The 23,273-nt window shown below is 35.8% G+C and overlaps 3 protein-coding genes across 7 annotated transcripts; 2 read left to right on the top strand and 1 right to left on the bottom strand.

Moving 5' to 3' along the window:
* Positions 1-4,961: 4,961 nt before the first annotated feature.
* LOC109008165 (UDP-N-acetylglucosamine transferase subunit ALG13 homolog) lies at positions 4,962-7,490 on the top strand. 3 transcript variants are annotated; one of them, XM_018988170.2, is made up of 4 exons: positions 4,962-5,142; positions 5,845-6,089; positions 6,793-6,892; positions 7,088-7,490. In XM_018988170.2, exons 2-4 carry the CDS (start codon positions 5,910-5,912, stop codon positions 7,342-7,344), a joined length of 537 nt encoding a protein of 178 aa, XP_018843715.1. In that variant the 5' UTR covers positions 4,962-5,142; positions 5,845-5,909; the 3' UTR covers positions 7,345-7,490. The 3 variants fall into 3 exon arrangements, with proteins under 3 accessions (XP_018843715.1, XP_018843714.1, XP_018843713.1); XM_018988169.2 differs by having other exon boundaries at positions 4,982-5,142; positions 5,866-6,089; positions 7,052-7,490; XM_018988168.2 differs by having other exon boundaries at positions 4,982-5,142; positions 7,052-7,490.
* A 2,119-nt stretch (positions 7,491-9,609) lies between these two features.
* On the top strand, positions 9,610-14,861 carry LOC109008160 (probable serine/threonine-protein kinase PBL7). 2 transcript variants are annotated; one of them, XM_018988164.2, is made up of 7 exons: positions 9,610-10,208; positions 10,568-10,812; positions 11,363-11,751; positions 12,083-12,215; positions 13,622-13,711; positions 13,810-14,003; positions 14,545-14,861. In XM_018988164.2, exons 1-6 carry the CDS (start codon positions 9,899-9,901, stop codon positions 13,969-13,971), a joined length of 1,329 nt encoding a protein of 442 aa, XP_018843709.1. In that variant the 5' UTR covers positions 9,610-9,898; the 3' UTR covers positions 13,972-14,003; positions 14,545-14,861. The 2 variants fall into 2 exon arrangements, with proteins under 2 accessions (XP_018843709.1, XP_018843708.1); XM_018988163.2 differs by lacking the exon at positions 14,545-14,861 and having other exon boundaries at positions 13,810-14,421.
* A 1,126-nt stretch (positions 14,862-15,987) lies between these two features.
* Positions 15,988-21,301, bottom strand: LOC109008161 (DNA excision repair protein ERCC-1-like). 2 transcript variants are annotated; one of them, XM_018988165.2, is made up of 9 exons: positions 20,971-21,300; positions 20,130-20,259; positions 18,086-18,189; positions 17,661-17,760; positions 17,442-17,518; positions 17,116-17,215; positions 16,922-16,993; positions 16,754-16,822; positions 15,988-16,623 (listed from the first exon to the last, which is right to left on the bottom strand). In XM_018988165.2, the coding sequence occupies exons 1-9, from the start codon at positions 21,237-21,239 to the stop codon at positions 16,375-16,377; spliced, it is 1,170 nt and encodes a 389-aa protein (XP_018843710.1). In that variant the 5' UTR covers positions 21,240-21,300; the 3' UTR covers positions 15,988-16,374. The 2 variants fall into 2 exon arrangements, with proteins under 2 accessions (XP_018843710.1, XP_035538985.1); XM_035683092.1 differs by having other exon boundaries at positions 16,754-16,993; positions 20,971-21,301.
* Between the last annotated feature and the right edge of the window lie 1,972 nt (positions 21,302-23,273).

Below are 23,273 nucleotides of genomic sequence, written 5' to 3'. Positions count from 1 at the left end.
CTTCAAGTCTCTGCACTAGAACATCTCAGCTGCAAGCTAGCCTATGGTTTGACTCATATTAATCATGCATGCATGCATGCTTGACTTGGTACAGCTATCATTTTAATATATAAATCTTAAATAGATAAATTTCGTATCGATTTTCTTTTTTTATAAAAAAGTGAATTCTATCACATTTTTAATATGAGATTTATTTTTTTATAAAAATTAATATAAAATTTATCTATTTAAAGCCTGTATCAATTATTTCTCACATGTATAAGGTTGAAGTAGATGTATATGAAAATTAAAATGGTGGAACAAAAGAGAAAACAAGGATTATATTGTTCTCTACCTGTAATATAATGCAAGTGGGTAGCAATAAAGGTGTAGTACAGCAGTATAGCTACTGCAGACGGTCTAGAACGATAATATAAAGCTAGGTACGTAGGGGAGAGCTAAAGACAGATGAGGCATAATTTTATAAAACCAAGGCGCACCTTAGCATGTGCTTCTGAAAATAAAATATTTTAATTTTAATATGGGTCAACACACCCTGTTTCATGTGTATTTAATTCGACACTTACAAAAAAAAAACAAACTTTGATGCTTTTAGTTAGTGAAAAATAAATTCTCTACTCAAAAACACGTGACAATCTTATGGATTGTCCTAAATATTTCATGGGACTGTCACGAGTTTCGATTAATTAATATCCATGAAAAAAAATTATCTCCTAACTTCTAAATATTTTTTATTTTAAATTTTCATGCCGTCTAATTTTTTTTTGAAGATGTTGAGCTCGATTAAGATAAATTGAATTTTTTTATAAATAATAATGAGTTAAAATGGTAGAATAAATTTTATGAAATCTATCTAAAATAATTTAAAGATATGTTAAGTAAAAAAATTTGTAAATTTTATATATAAAAAAATTTTAAATTAAATTAAATTTAATAATTCGAAAATTGGAAATTTAGATACTTAACTTAAAATTAGATTTAACAAGTTGCAAACGTGCCGTCGTCTCAGATATTAATGTGGTAACTGGATGGCAACATGATCTGATACTGGGGATCATAGCCTGCAGCCCTCTGACTGCCAGTTGATGAGCTATATGCAAGCCCACGTGATCATTCAAAATATCAACAAATAATGCATTCGGTACATTTTTTTGGGGGTGCGGCTATTTTGCCGCCCCATTTTGACCGCTAGGCGGTAGCCTGCTTAAATTTTTTAATTTATTTTTTTTATCATATTTTTTTTACATATTTAAATATATTTAAAAAATAAAAAAATATATGAATACATTTAAAATCATTTTCTTAATTACTAAGTAAAAAAAAAAAAAAAAAATTGACCGGTCAAATGGAGATGTCACTTTAGAGAGGTAAAGTAGTGTTTCTCCATTTTTTTGTCACATATGTGCACGCCCAGTTTCACTTTTATCTTCCTATATATGTCCACTAGCTACTTGCTTATTTTACAGTGATAATCCAAACAAGTTCCAACTTCCTGAGAGAGAGAAACCCATGCTCAACATAATGCAGAGAAAAATAAACACATAATTTCTAATCTTCCTTTATATATGTTTGGTCAGAATCAATGGTGTCATAGCACATGAGTAATCTTAATGAGATCAGTTGGGTCTCCAAAGAAGGTCATGTAGTCCTCTGATTAGGTACACTCCCTAACCACTGACAGTCAGTGCCTCAGAACACACAGGCCCCTTTAATTTGGATAGGATGGGGTTGGTGGTGACAGCCAGGTTGAATTTATTGACCACCTTGGCTTGTTGCATGGCACAGTTGTTTTGAAATGAGAACACATTAGTTCTTTTTAAATTATAGTATTATTTAGAGATCAAGAAATCCTGATTACTGATAAAAAAGACTCAAACCATTTTGCATCATGTGTTCCAGAATCCATACCATGCATGCATGCAGCCTGGAGTACTGGAGAACAACATTCTTGCAAACAGTGAAAGTGAACCATAATAAAAGACTACGTGACAAAATGAAAATCTGAGGTTAAGATCACTGTTCATCAGTAGAGAACAAACCCAGAAATGCTGAATTCGATCAAATCCTAAGCAGTAAGTAAGGTCAGTGATTCTCTTGCACTTTTAGACACTGTTCGAGACTCGAGACCACACTTTTGTTCCCTCTTCTTACAGCACTCATAATCTTTCTTCCAACACTTTCGCGCATTCCAACCACTTTAACCGGCCTGTGTTTGCTTGCTTGTGTTACAAATATTCCCTCCCGGCAAACACTTTATGGCTTTGTGCTTTTTAATGGGAGATACAGCATACTCGTACGAATACAGGATTTAGCCTGGATCTAGATATTATATCATCTACGATAATAAATAAAAATATATACAACATCAAATCACATCAATTAAATAATTTTATTTTTATAAAATATGTTGAAATATTTCTATTTTATTATATACCATAAATCCTAAAATGTCTAACTTTTTAACCTGAAATTAATATTTTTTACTTTTAAACTACAGTTGTATTCTATTGGATCTCATAAATTTTTATTTTTTTACCTATGATTAAAAAAAATTTATTAATAAAATTGTAAATATTTTTTAAAATGTTTTAGATATAAAGAAAATGAATGAAAAAAATAAAAATAAATAAATAAATTTTACCCTTATCGAGACCCATCTCGTGCTACAGCACTGCTCATTGCTTTATTACATTTTAATTTGCTTGATTAAGCTTTGACCTGTACGTGTTGTTTAATTCGGTGTTAATGCAAGCATATTGTTCATGTGAAAGATTGAGCTTCATAGTCTTAATCTATGTATACATATAATCATGAACATTTAAAGACAAATCATGGGATTAATAAATGATATTTAATGAATATTTCTCCATGCGTCTCGAACTCTCTCACACAACCACTCGTCCTCCCCTCAACATGCCAGCTTCTCTTCATGCTCTAGATCAGAAAATCTTCCTCCCTTTCCTTTGGACCAATATTATTTTCAACTTCAAAGCACTATCAATATCTGTTTTATTATTATGAGCCGATCTAGATCAGGTGGTGCAAAAGAATGGAGGAGGAGTTTCAAGGGATTATTTTCTGTGTGAACGCCATGATCAATAAGCAGGGAGAGAGGTATATGCCTCTCTCTTCGGTTTTTCACTTTTCTCTCCTTACTTCCAGTGTGAACGCATGCACGCCGGCCATTATGGGGTTTTCGATATTGTTGGCTAGCTCTTGCTTTTCTTGCTGTACTAATATCGTATGCATGCGCGTGGTGTGTAGCTGATCCCTGAATGCATGCCTGCTGTGCAGTTTACATGAAACGTGATACTGTTTTAATTTGTTTGGAACTTAATTGCCTTCCCCAGCTGGCAAGTCATATTCACAAGGTTCTGATTCTTCTGCAATCAGTTTGTCACATTATGTACAGAAAAAAGAAGAAGAAGAAGAAAGAAGAAGAAGAATAACAAGGCACGAAGAAGAAGACAAAAGTGAAAAGTAGGAGGAGGCCGATCGATCGAGGAGATCGATGAACCCCGGTTTTATATATATATATATATTTGCAATCAGTCAAAGCCAGATTTTTCGCCACCTGCTGCAAACATCTATAATTAAGCAGCATCGATCGATCTGCAATATTTGCAGAGCTGATCATGATGGATGTGTCCCATAACTCGTTTGTCAATATTATATTCCTTTTTTGCTTTAACGTGCATGCACATGAACATCAGGAGCTATATATATAGCAAGCCTTAAAAATGGAAAATCTTAAAGTAACTAAATCAGTGGCAGTTCTGCCTACCCAATATTCTTGATTAGTTCATTGACCAGATCAACATCGTGAATATTTGTGCATCTTCTTCTTTAAATACTTGTGAATGCAGTTTACGTTATTCATTAATTCTATCTAGATTTCCCTTAGAATCTATTTGTTGTCAGTTTTTTTTTTTTTTTCTAAATTTGCCATTCAGCATGTCGGTCAAACTATATATAAAACAAAAAATTCTATGTATGATCTATTTTTACGTATTTTTTGTATATTTTACTAATATGATTAACTGTACCACTTTTTTTATATATAAAATAAGTATGACTATTGTATTGTCTTGACATCCTATATAAAAATTAGTCTAAGAGGTCAAAACAATCCAAAATGTAACTCTAATGAATTTAAATTATTTTTGTATTTATAAATGTTTATTTATAATTTAAATTATATTATAATTTAAATCTAAAAATAATTTTTTAATCCAATGAGTTGACCTAGGCGGGAGCAGGACGGATGTCATTTTTGGGTCCTACCCCCCGCCCCTTCCCCGCATGGTGCTACATGCCCCACACCATGCGGATAACATCCCTAAAATGACTGTATCATGTAGCAAACTCTACATAAAAAATATACTTCTTGAACTACAAGTCATCCGATAACTACCGTTAATATTAACGGTATAATACGCAAATATACTAAATGTAGACCCTTTATTTTTTGGAAGCCTTGTGTCAATCCAATTTATGCAATAGATATATGCTTTTCTTTTTATAATAAAGAAAAAGTGCACGTACATTTCAAAAGAAAGGCAAAAAAAAAAAGAAAGCAAAAAGGCAGAGTACATGTTTTGGGCCAGGCAGCATTGAAATTCTAAGGTTGGGCCGGTAGCTACTAAACTTGGATCGCGTAAGATCCATTACGCTCAATTAGAGTCCATAAACACAGAAAGAACCCTAAAGTGTAAAGCCCCAATCTCGTGGACGGTAGACACTCCATCTTCATTTTTTAATTTCAACTAAAACGGTGCGTTTCTGCTCTCCCTTGTTTTCCTCGAACTGAATCAGAACCCTGAGATCAAAGCGCACTCATCGTTGGAAGATAGATCAGCTGCATTAGGTACTGAATTTGGGATTACTTATGTCATATCAGGCCCGTGTGGCCCAGGCCCATACTCTTAAAACCTAGCCCGCCCGATTTGCTTAAAAAAACCAGAGGAGAGCACCAAAACGGTGCGTTTTGTATCCTAAGCCATTGCCCCCTTCTTCCCCCACGGCCCCCGACACCTCTCTATCTTCTCTGCGATTTTTTGTTCCGCCGTAACCCACGGCGTTCTCGTCCTCTCGGTTGGGAAGCGCCTACAGCCCCCATTTCCGCCTCTGCTCGAAAATCCGGTAAGTACCCCAGTTTCATCTCGGCTCTCTCTCTCTAGCTACCTCTCTCATTAGGTCTCAATCTCTCTTCTGTCTTTCTCTCGCGCTCTCTCTATCTATTTCTCTAACAAATACTCTTAGGTAGCTAGAATTTTGACCATTTGTTTTTTAACAAATACTTCATAATAGCATTGAAAATGTCATAGTACAATTATATAGATGCTTCTACATAGACATGTTGCTTAACCACATCTGTAAAGAATTTCCACCAAACTTTAATATCTTCCACATGTTTACAAAGAATTCGTACCATTTTTGGATTTATATATCATACAATTCCTAGACCAGATTTTAGTTCAAAATCTATCAAGGCATTTCCCCTATCTTCGTTTCTTTCTTTTTCATGGTTATTTATTGTTTCCTTTCTCAATACGTGAAGGAATCGGTCAATATTATCAGATGACTTCTGGGTTCTTTGAATTATCTTTATCTATCATTGTTTTTTCCTTTCTTTTTTTTTTTTTTATATTATTCTATTGTATGTAGTAATAGATTTGTGGCTCTATTTCGTGTGTATGTGTGTGAACTTTGAAATGAATTGGGGATGCAAGAATCGCTTGAATTCGAATTGTTGTAACTTTTATCCTTTTCTTCCAAAAGTTATTTTTTATTTGTTTTCCATTATAATTGAAGTTCTTAGTTCCTTTCATGTGTTTATTCTAGATATTATTTGGTGGTTGAAAGGGTTAGGCGGTGTGAATTGTGGCAAAAGTATTAGTCATCATTAGATGGGAGATACTGAGGATGGTATCAAGCTGAAGAAAACTGTTTTCGTAACAGTTGGAACGACTTGTTTTGATGCTCTTGTTAGAGCAGTGGATACTCGGGAAGTTAAAGATGAGTTGCTGAAAAGAGGATATACCCATCTTATCATTCAAATGGGTCGTGGATCATACACACCCACAAAGGTAATTTGAACTTTGGCCATGGTTTATGGTTCTTCCAGTGGTGTCATTCATTGCTCTGATTTCTTATAAAGTTTGTAGTAGTTCATTGTGTCATTGCAATATTGCTACTTTAATTTTGATTGAATGAGCATTGCCCCTACAAAAATAAAAGCTTGGGAATAGGGAAGCTGTACTGGTGAATCTAGGCTGAAGTTAACGTGTCTTGAACCTCTCAATTCTGCCAAAGGTGGAGTTGATAAAAATATTAACGATCTTATCAGATTCTTCCATCTCTTATGGTCTGTTGAAAATTTTCATTACGTGTTGCAAGAATTTGGTACATAGTCTTGATGATTTGTATCTCAAAGACATGAATTTTATACTCATCTCTCTCTCTCTCTCGGGATTGGAATAAGTATATAAACAAAAAAGGCAGCTAACACACACTATAAAACCACATGAGATGGAGAAGGGGCCACACGTTATTATAAAAAGGAGTGAATAGTACTGTAGTTGCATGCAGTATGGTGATTGTGAAGCATTAAAGGGTTAAATTTTTGACTCAAAATTGGGAAAAATAAAAATATAAATAGAAGAAGAAGAAGAAGAAACCAGTGATTTGAGATATTTCTTTAGTTGGAACTTGGGTCTGAGAATTCTGCTTACCTTGGGTTCTATTAAGATATTTGCCAACTGGTCCTCCTTTTTCTCCCCTTTTATGCAGTCTGGAGGAGACGATGGGTCTCTGGCTGTAGACTTCTTCACTTTCTCATCAAGCATAGCAGATCATCTGAGATCAGCATCTCTAGTGATCAGTCATGCGGGTAAGCACTTGATAGTTTGATGCATATTCTCTCTATTTTATTTTTAATTTCTTAATCTTCTCTGTAGATGGCTGGATTTTACTGCTATACTGCTTTGAGTTTTGTCCATGATCTAGCTATTGAAGTTTTGGATTTTAAAGGCTTCATTTGCTGTGCCAGTTTACGATTACATTCATTTCTGGGACCACGGTGCAGGGTCAGGCAGCATATTTGAGACATTGCGACTTGGGAAGCCTTTAATTGTGGTGGTGAATGAAGATTTGATGGACAATCATCAAAGTGAGTTAGCAGAAGAACTTGCAGAGAGGAAGCACTTATACTGTGCCCGTCCTCAAACACTTAATCAGACCATAGCGGCTATGAATTTGGAGTCTCTACTTCCATATCCTCCTGGGAATGCCATACCTGTCGCTAAGCTTATTAATCGATTTCTAGGTTTCCCAGATGATTAATGAAACTATAGATCTTTAATTCTTCAATGAAATTGTTTTCTGATAGTTAATTCTTCAATCGAATTTATACCTTAATCTTGGGGTACTCTTTGGCGTATATGATTGAGTTGTATCTTTCCATGATGCATAAGCTTTGGTTCAGGTCTTGTCTCAGCGCCCGTTGAAATTGATTTAGTTCTTGATTTTTCCTAGAATATTTTGTATGAAATGTATGTAATTTCTGGAAGTGTCGGAAACAAAACATAAAGCAAAACATTTGTGCAGTCTTCACTATCTGATTTTGAAGTTAAATTGGTAGCACTTTCATTCTTGTTAAAAGTTGACTTGGGCTGCGGATGGCAGATTTGCATCTCAAGGAGTTTTGGATGGTCAGTCCTAAAGCCCTAAGTTGCACGGTACCTTTGTGTGAATATAGAGGGAGGGAGCGTGATATCTTCCCTAAAACAGCTGATCATGTGGTCGATGTTGATTGGTCGATCCGTAGATAGTCAATGCAAAGCAATGGTTATTTCATCAGGTAAGTGAAGACCACACAGTTCACATGATACCAGACTAAGAGAGAGGAGAAGTCTGTATGTTCCTATCAATTAGGACTTTGGCCCCACTTGACTTTCATTACATGTTTGCACTTGAATACTATCTAATTTATACCAAAAACTCAACGGCCACATGACTTCTGTGACTTGAAAATGGGGCATGTGTTATCTCTCTAGAGTGGTATTCGGTGTGAGAGGGACGGCCATAGGTAATGGTCCAATGGAAAACACCCAACTTATATGCAGATCGTGATGTTCTACTTTTTAGGGGGTCTGCTCTATACCATGTCGCAGTCATCTGTAAGAAGAGGTAAAAGGAAGCAGTAAAGAAAGATCCTTTCGTTATGATGATAGTGGAGATTTAATTGCAACAGCAGTTCTCATAAAGAAAGATCCTCTCCAGGGTTATGGCTTTCATCGCAGATTGTAACCACAAATAAAAAGGGAAAAGAAAGAAAGAAAGAAAAACTGCTTGTTCTATGCTATCTACTCTTTTGATGACTTTTTATAAACCAATAGTTACAATCTCCATCAGAACCAAAGCCCATATAAAATGTTTTAATAATTCTTCTCATCTGTCACTATTCACTACTACATACCTCACACCTTACGAAAAAAATCACGCTTCAAGCTTTTCAGTATTACAACCAAAAAAACCAAAGCAATGCCATCACTCTCCCATTTGTTGAATTAACTTTTATATTACCGTGACAAGTAATAATATTCAAGTATCCTAGTTTATGTGTGTGTTTGTTTAAAATATGTACTAGGATAGAAGCAAGTAAAATAAATGAAGAATTTACAGAGATAATATGACAAATTGGGCAGAGTGTTTGCCTCTGCATTTATTTCATTTTTCGAGCCACTCCTTGATAATGAAATGAGGCTGACAGTGGATACCAGATCGGCTGAAGAGTCAAGCTCACCAGCTAATAGTAGAATGGCTGGTGCAGGATAGGCTAACTATATAAATATCTTTTGAATTCTTTACTTTTAAGGTTTTAGACAAATTATTGGATTTGAACATGTGTGGATGACATATGACCTTGTCTTAATGATTAGCAATCTTTCATAAGTTTAGAAGAACTGACCAATGATTGAGTCCTGTTTTTCTGAATTCTAGGCAGCCATTAACTTATATAAACACTCTACTCTTTCCCTAATATTTTTTCCCTTTTTATAATCTCAGTTGAACACGCAAGGAATATCTATCACATGCCAACGAGAACTTCCATGCAGAGATAATCGGATATATAAGTCTGTAACACACTACCACACACAGACATCTTCAACCCGAGTCCTTAAATATGTCATTGAATAGTCTTTTTGAATGTTGAGATTTCACAACTGTTCATAAAAGAGTTGCTTATTGTAAGATCCATAATAATTATAAAAATAATATAAATATCAGCAGTATGATTGGTATGTTAATAAGTAAAGATATTTTTTATAAAATAATTACGTGACACTTACGCATTTCACAACTTTACGTCGTATTACTGTAAGCAAAGCTTTTCAAATAAATTGTTTTCTTTGCAAAACGAGTAAGAAAACAGAACTGGTCACATATGCTAATTGTTTTCTGTGTGGGGTCGGGCTGTGAAGTACTGGTGGAGACATAGCAGGCGCGGTTTCCTAGTCCACCTTTACCAGTTATTGAAGTAATTATCCAAAACAAATGTAGCAAGTAGTATGAGGAATTGAAAAACTTCTGTATACGGGATTGTACATAATTAGCTTATAATTGTAGTTGGATGGGTATCAATAGGACAAATTGACAATAGGTAGAAAAGCTTCAAAGTTCTTCTGACACAAAGACAGACAATTCTACAGAAAATACGTAAGAAAGGACGAAGGAAGCATACAAAACCAATTGGTCATGCATGAGAGAGAGTGATCTATGATCTCGTAGTAAGGGAAACTCAACCTTCATAACACAAAGTTGCTCCTCATCTTTACCAACACCTCTCTCTTTCTCTCTCTTTCCATTCTTCTCTCTTGCATTGCTCTTTGTGCTCATGGAAGTTAACAACACAGAGCCACCTGCAAGGCCACTTGGTACTGCAAATAACTACACCCAAGGACACCACCACACACATTCTCCAACAAATAGCCAACACCATGGCATTTTCCCCTCCATTTCCACCCTTATAATCATCATCTCCATCACTTCTGTTGTCCTCCTTTTTGCCATATTTCTAATCATTATAATGCTCCGACGACTCAAATCTGCTAACAGCAATAGCACTTCCAAGGAACACAATAGCATCAACAACACAAGTAGCAGGTTCATAGCTCATACCACCGTGAACTTCAATTCTAGCCCAGGTGAGACTTACTATTTTCGAAGTTTATTCGTGCAATATTGTGGAAGATCTTGGCCTTTAAAGGCATGTTGGCTTATTTATTGGAAATGTATCCAAGTTTTCGTTTTCAGTGAAAGGTGTGAACGTCCTTTTTCATGATCACTTTTTCGCCATCCATTGTTATCTCATTTTCACAAAAACAAATTGTTTTCAACCAACCGAGGGTGCTTTCACATGATTTAGTTTTTATTCCCCGGGAAGGAAGAAAACAAGAAGTCCATTATGACCACAAATGCTTCTCTCTCTCTGCTTTTTTGTTTTCTAATTTTCTCCCCTTCAGATTCTATGCTAATTTGATGGGCATATCTTGAAATGTGGCAGATGTGAAGGGTGGGTGTCTTTATGGAGGGCATATGGTCAGGACACCCCCACCTAGATTCGGAGGAGTCCAAGTGTTTACATACAAGGAGCTTGAAGTGGCCACAGATAAATTTAGTGAACCAAACATAATAGGAAATGGAGGGTATGGAGTGGTGTACAGAGGAGTCCTAAGGGATGGGACCGTGGCTGCAATTAAGATGTTGCACAGGGAAGGAAAGCAGGGGGAGCGTGCCTTCAGGATTGAGGTGAATGACTTCATTTATTAGTTTTTGTTCCTATTTGCTCTTTCTCCCTAATTTGTTTCTTTCTGGGCTTTTCTTCTGTTTATGTTTTCTGTAGACAAACTTAGTAAAGATTGTCATTTTGTCCTTACAACAGCCTATAAGCAGTAGCACTATATGAGAGGGATAAGGAGAGGTCGTCTGCTGCAGTTTCTTAGGCAATTTCTTGCTCCATCTTCTCTGATCGCATAAACAGTTTTCCTTGACCTTGTGACATCACTTTCTTAAGCAATTTGGGAATGTTAGACTCATAATTCTCTCTCACACACACAAGCGCACGCACATACATAGACATATGTTAGGGTAATGCTGCAGTTTCTGAAACTCGGGTCTGGTACGTTCTAACAATACACAATATATTTCCTAAGAACTATTTGTTCTGAAATATTAATCATCTTCCTTCAATCTGTTCTTTTGGCAGTATGCATTTATGAAGTCTCCATCCTTGCACAGTTGCACATGGGTGTATGTACCACTAAAAGACAATTTGTTTTTATCTCTTTCTTTAATGTAGGTGGATCTATTAAGCCGCTTACATTGTCCTTATCTGGTGGAATTACTTGGCTATTGTGCTGACCAACACCATAGGCTTCTAATTTTTGAGTTTATGCCCAATGGCACTCTCCAACACCACCTCCACCCCTCTAACAATCAACTTAAAGCGTTGGATTGGGCTACTCGATTGAGGATAGCCCTTGATTGTGCTAGGGCCCTTGAGTTTCTCCACGAGCATTCAATCTCAACCCCAGTTATCCACCGTGACTTCAAGTGCACCAACATTCTACTAGATCAGAATTTCCGTGCCAAGGTGTCGGATTTTGGATTGGCCAAGATGGGCTCAGACAAAATCAATGGTCAGATCTTGACACGTGTGCTCGGGACAACCGGATATCTGGCACCAGAGTGAGTCCTCCATCACCCTATCATACACCCTCTCTTTCATTATCACAGCAATACCAGTGAAAATGCATTGTTAAATACAAGCATGCACATGCACATGCGCATGCGCAGGTCCTTGTTAGGCAGGACTTCATTTCCCTAACAAAACAAAAATTGAAAAAGCTCACGAGGATGAAAGTCTACTTTGTAGTCATGATTTCATTTCAAATGCCTTTCTATGTATGTATAGGCCCTTAATTGCTGATGAAAATATTTAGAAGCACAAGATAAAGCATTAGCTCTGGAGTTAATTCCATTTTAACATTGTTTAGCTCTTAAATTTCGGGTGATGTAGGTATGCTTCCACGGGTAAGCTTACAACAAAATCTGATGTATATAGCTATGGTGTGGTACTTCTAGAGCTGTTAACAGGCCGTGTACCAGTTGATACGAAGCGGCCCCCAGGAGAACATGTTCTTGTTTCATGGGTTAGTAGACAAACTCCTCCAATTTTGTCTTTTTTCTTGGATGAATGCAAAATTTATTCAACCGGGGGACAATAATGAGTGCACGCTACATTGAAAAATAGCAAATCGACAAAGTAGTACCATGACTAACAACAAGAAATGCTGTACATCCATCCAGCTTATCGAAAGAAATGCTGCTGTTCTTTGATTTAGCTTTTGTTATTCTTAGTCAAGCCTCTTATGAGATATTTTAAATGATTGTCATTTAGGGCCCGGAACTTGGACTGATCTTAGTCTAATTTTATACTGAGTCTAACATTCAAACACCCAACTCTCAAATCACTAAACTCATCTCAACGTAAAACCTCTTTACACGTAGGACTCACAACCTTTTTCAACTCAATACCTCTTTACACTCAGGACTCATAACTTTTTTCAACTTTCCATAAATACATCTAAACTCATCTTAACATCTAAATACATCTAAATTATCTTAAGTGAGCCCCACAAAACTCACTCCACCATCTCAACTCACTACTATTCATAAAGAACTCAATTCAGCCCAACATCCAAACGGGGCCTTAGTAGTGGGTTATGTGGTTGTCATTTCAGTGATTTGCATATAAAATAACTTAAAATGTATCATATCAACTAGTATGATTATGGATGATAAAATCAAGAATGAAGTATTGCTTTGTTTTGAATGATACCTTTCTCCGGGGAACTTTATTAGTGTATTTTATGGTTCGTTTCCATCCACACATTATAAATGGCAACTGCCGAAGCAAGTTTGCATATAGTAGCCTGCCCGCCCTATAGCATCATTGGCAGGGCACTGCCTATTGACTGGTTGAGAATGCAACCTTTCTTGCCAGATTTCTCTTGGTAGAAATGTCTCTCTCTTGTAGTCATCTTACATGTAGTAAGCCAAGTAAAAATAAGAATTTTGGAATATGAGCCAGATCATCTGATCTAGCTGCAGGCCGCCTCTAGTTTACTTTATGAATAACACTAAACTTTTGCTTGGAGACGATAGTTGAATTATCTGCAACTCTACACCCACATACAGCAGGATACGCTGATAACTCTTAATGGCAGAAATAAAATGTGTTATCAGAGCCAATATGATGTTTCAAAGACAGAATAAGATTTTCTAGGAGATATGATCTTTCTCCACCCCCAACTGATTCTTGGTTGCTTGACTGACCTAAAACTCCAGGCTCCAGCATTGTCTTTGTCATTACTTTGTAGCTGTCAAGCTACATATCCATTTTCACTAGGAATACATTACCTTGAGACGTCTATTCTTTGTTAATATCTTATTCTCTATATCAAGTTCAAGATGAACTTTAAAGGCCAGTGTTGCCAAGAATGAACCAAAGTTCAAAGCTTTTGAAGTGTGACATATCTGTTACGTAATTTGACAGGCTCTTCCAAGGCTATCGAACAGAGAAAAAGTAGTAGAAATGGTTGATCCAGCTCTACAAGGCCAGTATTCCAAGAAGGATCTAATTCAGGTCATCTTGCTTGCTATCACGATCTTCACCAACCACCAGTATTGATGCTTATAAATTGCTAATACGTCTGTTTTCTTCTGGCTGCATTGTTTTTGCAGGTAGCCGCTATTGCAGCCATGTGTGTGCAACCGGAAGCAGAATATCGGCCTCTAATGACTGATGTTGTACAGTCACTCATCCCTCTGGTGAAAAACCTTCATTCTATTAGTTCTCCCGCCTCGTCGAGATTTCTAAATCGAACAAGTCCCAGGTCCTCGTGACAATGTGAAGACAGTAAAATTGAGCTTTCCAGGTAACTCTAGGCTGGTTCATGCAGAATTCACTGACAACCATCAGGCCGTTTCTCTGTGAAACATAAAACATTTCTCTTTTTAAAGATTAGCCGAGTTGAAAAGCGACATTCTTCTGTCTACCTAATCAAAGAAGGCTCATGGGATTTCAACCAAACGCCATAGCTGGCTAGTCTAACTCTTCAAGATTTAGATGAAACTTTTTCTTTCAGATCGCCAGAATATTGAAAAAATGTTGTAGAGAATTAATAAAGACGCTGACTTTTGACGAGAACCAAAAGTCCTTATGATTTCCAGAATTAAACGATGGTACAAAGTGTCAAATTCTACCAATTTGAAGGTACAATATATGAGTTTTGATCATTTTAGTGTAGAGTGTAAAACTTGTAATAATTTGAGGGTACAACAGTACCTTTTTGACGTGTAAAAACTCATTTCATTCACATGGTGATACTGGGGAGGGACCTTTACGCAAGTGGAACATAGTACAATAAGAAAGAAGCCAAGCCATGATATTTCACTGCATTATTTGATGATATGCAGGCTTCTCAGGTCCCAACATTTCAGGATCAAAGCTGTTTACCGTGCAAAAGGACCAAAGAAAAAGCCAACAGCTCAGTCGGTTAAGATGTCGTTTCTTCATCTTCTTAAATTATGATCCAAAGAGTTCTTATAGAGCAATTCATAAATTTGTCATAAGCTTTGTAACAACCTCTTGTACGTTTCCTTTCCCATCTTGGGTGAGATGTATGATCGGACAACGTGCAGTAAATTTCTGATGATCAACTTTAATAAATGATAGATTGTATAGGACAATTTAGCCTAGCCTGGCTTGTTTAATTAGGAAAGAACCGCATATATGCTTGTCCTTTAGCAGTCTTCAAAACAGCTCGAGCTCTTAATAATAAAACAATGTGAGAATCCTTGACCCAGAAGAGCCTCGTACAGAAGAGACAAAAGTAAACTTAAGAAGGGTTATAATCAAAATCCTAAAATCAAACTTCTAGGAAAAACTACTTGAAACCGATTAATAATAAAACAATCTGCTGAAGTACGCAAGGACACCATCAAAAAGGAAAAGTAAAAAATTAATATATGAAATTGGGGAGACCTGAACAATTCAAAGCAAAGAGACCAATTATATGTTTAGGAAAGAAAAGATGAAGATGAGATACCAAGAGCATTAGCATTGGTTTCTTTATATGCATATGCAAAGTCACATCTTTTAGAAATTGATTTTGCATATCAAGAAAATCCTGAGTATGCATCTTTGAGCTAAATTATTATTATTTTATTATTATTTATTTTTCCTTTTTTATATATATTTTACAATTAGCACCACTGCAAATTCTATTATTTAACATCCACTAGAATTTTTTTCCTAAAATTCTATCCATTGGTGGAGAGAGGGGGAGGAGAGAGAAAAAAAAAAAAAAGATTTGGATAGTGAACAGTGCATTTTCAAATTTGTAGAAACATTGTTCATAACTATACAAATTTTTTGATATGCATAGTCCAATCCAGCCTAATTTAAGGTCATATTATGTAAATATATATGTAGATGCATATACAGATGCAGATGTATATACAGATACATAATCTAATGCTAGTGCTCTAACCGTATTGTCGAGCACCAAAAAAGATGAGACTATCGGCTAAAGCATTACCCTCCCGTATCAAATTCTTAGGTGGTGTAAAAATTTGTCACTCCTAACTGAGGGTGCAAACTTTTTTTTATTGGACAAATCAAATGATAAATTCAGCAAATGCATAGAAAATGTATCAGCTATCAATGCGTCAAGTTAGGATTGCATCCATATTAATCTCACTATATTCTGCAAGAAACAATCCTTAATTCTGTTTGTCAATGTTTGGTCACCGGTGAAACCATTTCAAAACTTTTAACTGAAAATCTTCCTCTTGAAAGCTTCCAACACAAACTGATGGCAAAACATTTATGGTTGCAAGTCTCACGTACATTCAAGATGCAAAAATGACAGCTTAATTTCATTGGGGAAAATGAATGTTAATATTACAACAAAACTGTAACTCTAGGAATCTATATGTAGATATACAAATTACATTTTGACTCAAGATTTTCTTTGGTGCAGAGATAAAGTCAAGGGCATGAAAGGACCAGTTTAACGGGTGTCACTAAAGTGTGTGTAGACTGCCACTATCTGATTTCTTTCCAGTGCCAACATATAAAGTATGGCGAAACCTTCAGTATTTCCATCTCACCTAGCTCTCATGCTTTGGCTTCTGTTGAGGTCTGAAAAAGGTAATCAACTTGGAGCAACTCCATAAGGAACCTTTTCTTTTAGCTTCTGATTCCACAGAAACAGATGTTTCTCCTCTCTTTTCCCCCATTGACTAGGTGTTGTTCTTTTTACCAACTTTATCGGTATACTTGGCAAAAGCAGCAGACAGGGCTGATTTAACTGTCACTTCAGGCTCTTTCTTATGGTTGCTTGCATTTTCTTTGTCCTTGTCCTCGTCCTCGTCTTTTTCTTTGGTAGAGCAAGGTTCACCATTGTCTTGGATAGGAGTATCTGGGACAGTAGAACGGCTGGAAACCACCCGTTTGAATGGCTCATGAAAAGTGTCATACAAACGTTTTACCTGATGAACACAGTGGAATCATTTTATTGAAAACATTTTCTGAAAGAATTCAGATTAAACACAATCAACTAAATGACTTCATACAAGAAACAAAAACTTGACTTGGCTCACTTCGAAAAAGGAAAAGTACCTTGCGCTCTCCTATTCCAGGGCATCGGGCTAGATCTTCCATGGATGCATCCATTATATGTGAAAGGGACTGCAGTGGCATAACAACCAGCTCAATATGAACAGACAAACAGTTGTGCGCGCACAAAAATAAAGCAAATATGTAGGTGTGAAACAGCAGGCAGCATACCCCAAATGTAGTACCAAGGGTGACTACATTGGTCTTGTTAACATGTCGAACCGTTGTCAGAGCATGATTTAGCTACATTTAATATGAAAAAAAATGGTTTGAGTTTAATAAATTCAAAGTGCTGAACTAAGTAATTAAAGAGTACAATAAAAACAATTTTATTGATGAACCAATGACCATAAAAATATCGATACCCGTGAAAGATAGTCTGTATCCATTTGGCCTTGAATAATGTCTGCAGGCTTGTTTTCATAGATTTTTATCGTCTCCAAGTAGCGTCCACATTCCTCCAAGCTATAGCAAAACAAGAAAAACAGAAGGTGGTAAAAAAAATCAAATAACTACTGCACTGCATTGTGTTCCCAATAATTTGGTAGCATCGCACTTCATCCATGAACATGAGTTTTTTAAAACGATTGGAAAAAAAAATGATTTAGACATAATACAGACCCAGGCTCCTCTAGAATTGAAAAAATGTATTAGCACAATGCCATGCACTTGCACTTAAAATATAGTGTACCTCCAAGCACATAATAGGGTACAATCATGAAGTAGAGCTGTCTTAGTAACTTCAAGTAAAGGCTTGACTGCATCTTCCTGAAACCATTGAGCAAAAGTACATACATCCTTAATTTCATATAGACAATAAACTGCCGAAGTTACACAAACATGGACCATTCAAAAACTTAAATCAGAAAATATTCTTGCTAAGGACACTAAATAGGGTAGGGTGGCTTACCACATCAACATGACATAGAACAATGCGAAGCTTGAAATTCTTTTGCAGTTCTCTGATACGGAAATACAAGTAGTCTGGGTGCAGCAGATGATACCTAAGACTGCATTGATTGCTTAACTTAATACAGATTGATACATAAGAGTGACTTTAAAATCATATAGTACAACAAATAGAAAAAGGCTAGATAGGTCACCCAACATATCAAAAGCCAGTCTGGGTTCAATGAGGAACTATATAAGTATGAACACGGATACTGATTCACACCAATGAGGCATCTATCTGGTTGAGCTGGCACCCCAAATATGTTTTGCTATCAATCCATCCATATGGGAGTATTTTCTAAATTTGTCATTGTAAACAGACCCAATTTATACCTTACATGCATGCAAAATGGAAAACATGACAGAAGGTGAAAAAGTCCAAACCTCAGATAGAGAGCACATGAGCTCTGACCAAGCAAGTAGTCACAGACAACATCCGCAAAAGCCCACCTCACATTCCTGATATGTCTGAGCAAGGGATTTCCTTTCTGCACACAAAGAAAGAAGTTTTACCTACGGGCTAAGTAAGATAAAAGATACATTGTACTTTCTACTCAGTAGCTAAAATACGCATAAAACTCCCAAGTCGCCAAAGAAGATGCTAACTAGAGGTGTCAATGTTCTGTAAGCTAGATTACACCGCCTTGAAGAGTATAGTACATTATAAAGATTCTAAACTTTCTAATAAGCAATAGTTTATCCAACCTCAGATTAGTTTCCTATTTCCTAATGCTTTGAACTACAATCTTCATAGAATCAAACTGCAACTGTCAAGCTTTTCCCACCATGGAAATATATTAGTCTCATCAACTTATGAAAGTTGATAGAAGTTCTTGTCCTTGAATCCAGTTTAGAGAAAACCTATGTTTCTATTCCAAAAACAAAGGAATACAGCATCCAATGAAGTCTTTCCTTCAATCATTCACTTTGGAGCAGCATGGTCCAGCAATAATTTCTACTTTATGTATTAAATTAAGAGTAGTGATAGGCTTACAACCCAATTACAATTAATTTACAATAAAATAGTATTTTTTAAATATTTAAAAACATCAAATCAAAATAAAAGTCAAACTTAAATTTAAAAAAATATATTATTTTAATCCATAGTTGTAAACAAATTGTTAACGAGTAGTAGGTCTATCATTTTTGTTAAATTAACATAACCAAAGATAATTTTCTTACTATTTTGCACTGAGATCAACTATAGTCATAATAAGACCCATTACAGCATGAATATTACACTAACAAATAACTTGCAACATCTATAACATTAATAGGAAAATAGAATCCAAAATTTGTTTCATATATTATTTTATAAACAACTCCAGCACATGTAACGGCACTATTATGACACATCTACCATTACAAACAGATTTAGATGAATACATAGGGAAAGGCATGTGCAAAGAAAGATGCAGGGATTCGTATGGAGTGAGTCTATGGAAGTTTATTAGGAAAGGTTGGGGTCGCTTCCTGAAACAAGTTAAATTCTCGGTTGGTGATGGTTCAAAAATCAGATTTTGGTCTGATGTTTGGTGCGGGGATATTGAATTGTCTCGAGCATTTCCAGTTGTTTTCAGGTTGGCGACTAATAAGCAAGCTTCAGTTTCTGAGGTGATGGTATCTTCCAATGGAGTGGTGCTTTGGGATGTAGGCTTCTCTAGATCTGTCCAGGATTGGGAAGTAGAGGAGGTTACTGATTTTTTTAGACAGTCGTATTCAGTGGAGTTAAGAAGACAGGGCAGGGACCAACTATGTTGGAGTCAAACAGCCTCTAAAAATTTACAGTTCGGTCTTTTTATAAGGTGATACTAAATCACTACTTCATTGTGAAATGGCTAAAGTGCTATGGGATGGTGTGTTTGGAAGGGTTGGGCTGTGCTGGGTTATGCCAGAAGCAGTGGTCGACTTCCTAACATGCTGGACCAACTTTCAAATGCATACTCGTTCCCAAGTGGCAGCTACATGGAAAATGATGCCTTTGTGTATTATGTGGTGTATTTGGTTGGAGAGAAATGAGAGGTGCTTTAATGATCGGGAACGCAATAGAGATGCATTTTGGAAGTTTTTTATAAGCACTCTACCTAGCTGGTTCTCTGCTATTGTACTGAAGGGTGGGGCTGCAAACGAATTCTTGTCTTCGTTTTTCTAAGTTTTAGAATGTATTAGGTGTTTCTTGTGTATACTTCCTGTGTACTCAGGCTTTGCCTATTACATTGTGCTTAATAAAGTTATTACTTATCAAAAAAAAGAAAGATGCAAGCACTGAAAATGCTTAAAGCCTACACGACTAACAGAGGCCTAAGCGATAGCCGTATATTGTAAGCACCAAGGGCAATGATGCATACTCATTGCTGAAAAACAAATTAACAGAATGGGATCATATAATTCACTGTAATGTCATAAGATGCCGTAGTTCAATACTTACCTGTCTGTGGCTCACAAGAATAGCATTGCGACTCTGTGTGACAAGTGACGTTGATAACATCAACGAAGGAGTAGCAGCAGGAGCAGAAGCCGATGAGGAAGAAGATGGTGCATCTGATTGAGTAGTTTGCCTAAAACACAAGACCAAAGAGAGCATCTCAATTTCAAACAAGTCTTAAACAACTACCGACCACAAAAGCGTCTGAATTTTAGACAAAACTAAGGAACAAACTCCGTCACTGCAAAACCCACAACTTGGTAGCTGAGGGGGAAAGATAAATTTTATTGGTTTTATGGTTTCATTTCTTATTGCTTTTCAGAATTGAATTCTCAACCTTCTTACACCAACAAGTAACCAAAAAGAATCAATGGTTTTATATTGGAATTAGCTTCATCTTGTAAAGTTCCTGCTTTTCTCAGGTAAGAAGCAACATAAACACCAATATCCCTAATGCTTCGCGTCCTCCCTAAGAACAATGCATGCAATATTTTTAGTCGTTAACTATTGGGTATCCAACAAAACCATAGCCCATATTCACCATAGAGAAGCACACAGCCAAATTGTATAAAATAATTTCTCTTACAAACAAAGCCAACAGAATCCACAAGCCCCCAAATTCCTTTTCTCATCTTTCCCTTCATTCTCAAATCGATTAAAATAAAGCAAACATTCACAGAGCCTCCCCAATAAAATCAGATTTTCTTCAAACAAAACAATAACCCAAAACTCCCCCACCCCCCAAAAAAAAAAAAAAACTCTAATTAAACGTAAAAATAAGAGAACTTTAACGGAATAATGCATACATATTGCGGGTTTAAATTGAAGGGCGCAAATAGGGTACCTTGAACCGGTTCCATCCGAGGCCTGAACCGGCTGTGAAAAGGAAGAGGAGGAGGTGCTAGAGAGTGGAGGAGGAGGGATGTAGAACTCGGAGGATTTGATGAAGGAGAAGGCTTGGGAGAAGGACTGGGAGGGGTTGAAGAGAGAGAGTGGGGTTGACTTCGACTGTGAGCTCTCAACAACTTCCTGATAAGATGGTATCTTTATCACTATGGAGCTCTTCCTCTCCTGATTTGGCCGTGACTTTTGCTGCTCTTCTTCTTCCTCCATTTTCCTTGTAGAGAGAGAGAGAGAGAGAGAATTCGCGCCGGAGTTGCAGTATCTCTCTGAGATTTGGGCCTATAACTCGGGCTGGGCCTACCTATTAAATTTCGAAGAATTCTCAGTCCATCATTAAGTTGGAATTGCCAATCTGTCGTTGTCTTCTTGCATATTGTTAGGGTTAGGGGCGTAACCGATCGGATCGGATCCGATTTGAGATATAATTTATGAATGAATCGGTATATATTAATTTTATATTTTTAAAAGTAGATTATGTACCGATTATCCTTATAAACCGATACTTCCGATTTTATCCATTTCAATTTAATTCGATCTAGTTTTTCAATTTTAATAATAGACTACCATCTCGGTTGCTAGTTTACTGCCAAAAATAAATATAGTCTAATGCGATAGGTCACCTACAAATCCAACAAAAATATCAACAAATACTATTTAAATTAAAACGTGAAGTAATATAATGATATTGAAAATGAACCAAATTTAATTTATCATCACCTTTTTTTAAGGACCTTCTAAACACATCATTAGCCATATATGAGCCAATAGAGTGACCAACCTTCACAGAAAAATTACATGTAAGCAACTCAGAATTTCAAAGTAGAAACTAGAGAGCAGCGTCCACTATATTAGATGCCAAGTTGGGATCACAGTAAATATTCCAATGATCTAATCATTTTTCTCTTAGCCAATCTTATATATAATTATAATTTATATTATTATATATTATATATAATATAAAAAATTTATTTAAAATATATAATATAGTGAATCGGTCTTAAAAAGCATAGTCGGAACTAGACCGGTTTTGGAACTAAAGGAACGGATCCCGGACCGGATTGGTCCAAAACCGGAGTGATTCCACTAGTTGGGGCCGGTCCGGTTTTCCAGATTCCTGGTTAATTTTTACACCCCTAGTTACAACTCGTTTTGAACTTAACACAGAAATATCACTATAAGAAAAATTATTCTCATCAGTCACTATTCAATATCCCACACTCCACCCCTACACCTTATGAAAAACAACGTCACACTTTATAAAAAATACTCATATACTCTATAAAAAAAAAAAACCTATAGATATGGAGTATGAAAGTGAATAAAATTGAAGGGGATTAAAGATAAAGTTAAGGCCAGTGACATTTTTGGGGATGGTTTGGATGGAAATGTTTGTTCACTTTGCTAGTTTGTTCGCCATGAAATTGGCACTTCTGTCTAATCTCTTAGATGGGAAAGGATGTCTTAAAAAATAAACAAATAAATAAATAAAACAATAATAAAAATAAGAATAAGAAGAAAAAGTCTTTCAATGAGATGTGAAGCTTTCCTTTTAGATGGCCATGATGACTCGAAGGTAGTATAAACAGTTGTGAACATTAATAACACGTGAGAAGTTGTTGGAACATTTTGGTGTAGAAGAATGCTTGAAGTACATTCTTGGCAAACTCTTATCTGATCTCGTGATCTGAAATCATCCAGCACTGCTACTCACAAACTACTTTTAGCCGCGTGTCAACCATAATTAATGGTATCATATAAGCAGTTGTATACATTTCTACGCACTATATACTATATTTTATTCTTTTTTTTTTATTAAATATGTAATGAAAAAAGCTAATTTATCTCTCTATTTTGACCATTTTATTTTACTGTAGGTCAATTTTTTTTAACTTAGTAAGTAAGAAAATAATTTTAAATATATTAATGTATTTTTTTTATTTTTTTAAAAATATTTAAATATATTTAAAAAATATAAAAAAAAAAATATTGAACAGTACGTCCAATGATAAGAGTAGACGGCAGAATAGCCACACTCATATGTAATATATAATATATAGTACGCGAGGATAATGAATAGTAAAAAATCATATATATAACATTTGTTTTTTAATAATATTCTCTCAATTTGTCCGAATTTTAACTGTAGATATAAATATAAATATATGGAGTGAGTCACATAATAATTATTATTAATTTAATATTATTTGAAATATTTATACAAGTAGAGACTATTTTTCTCTTACT

This window comes from Juglans regia, chromosome 11 (assembly GCF_001411555.2).
Source record: "Juglans regia cultivar Chandler chromosome 11, Walnut 2.0, whole genome shotgun sequence".
In the NCBI taxonomy this organism is placed as follows: Eukaryota; Viridiplantae; Streptophyta; class Magnoliopsida; order Fagales; family Juglandaceae; genus Juglans; species Juglans regia.
The sequence above is the reverse complement of the archived record's forward strand: the minus strand, read 5'-3'. Positions and strand labels throughout refer to the sequence as shown.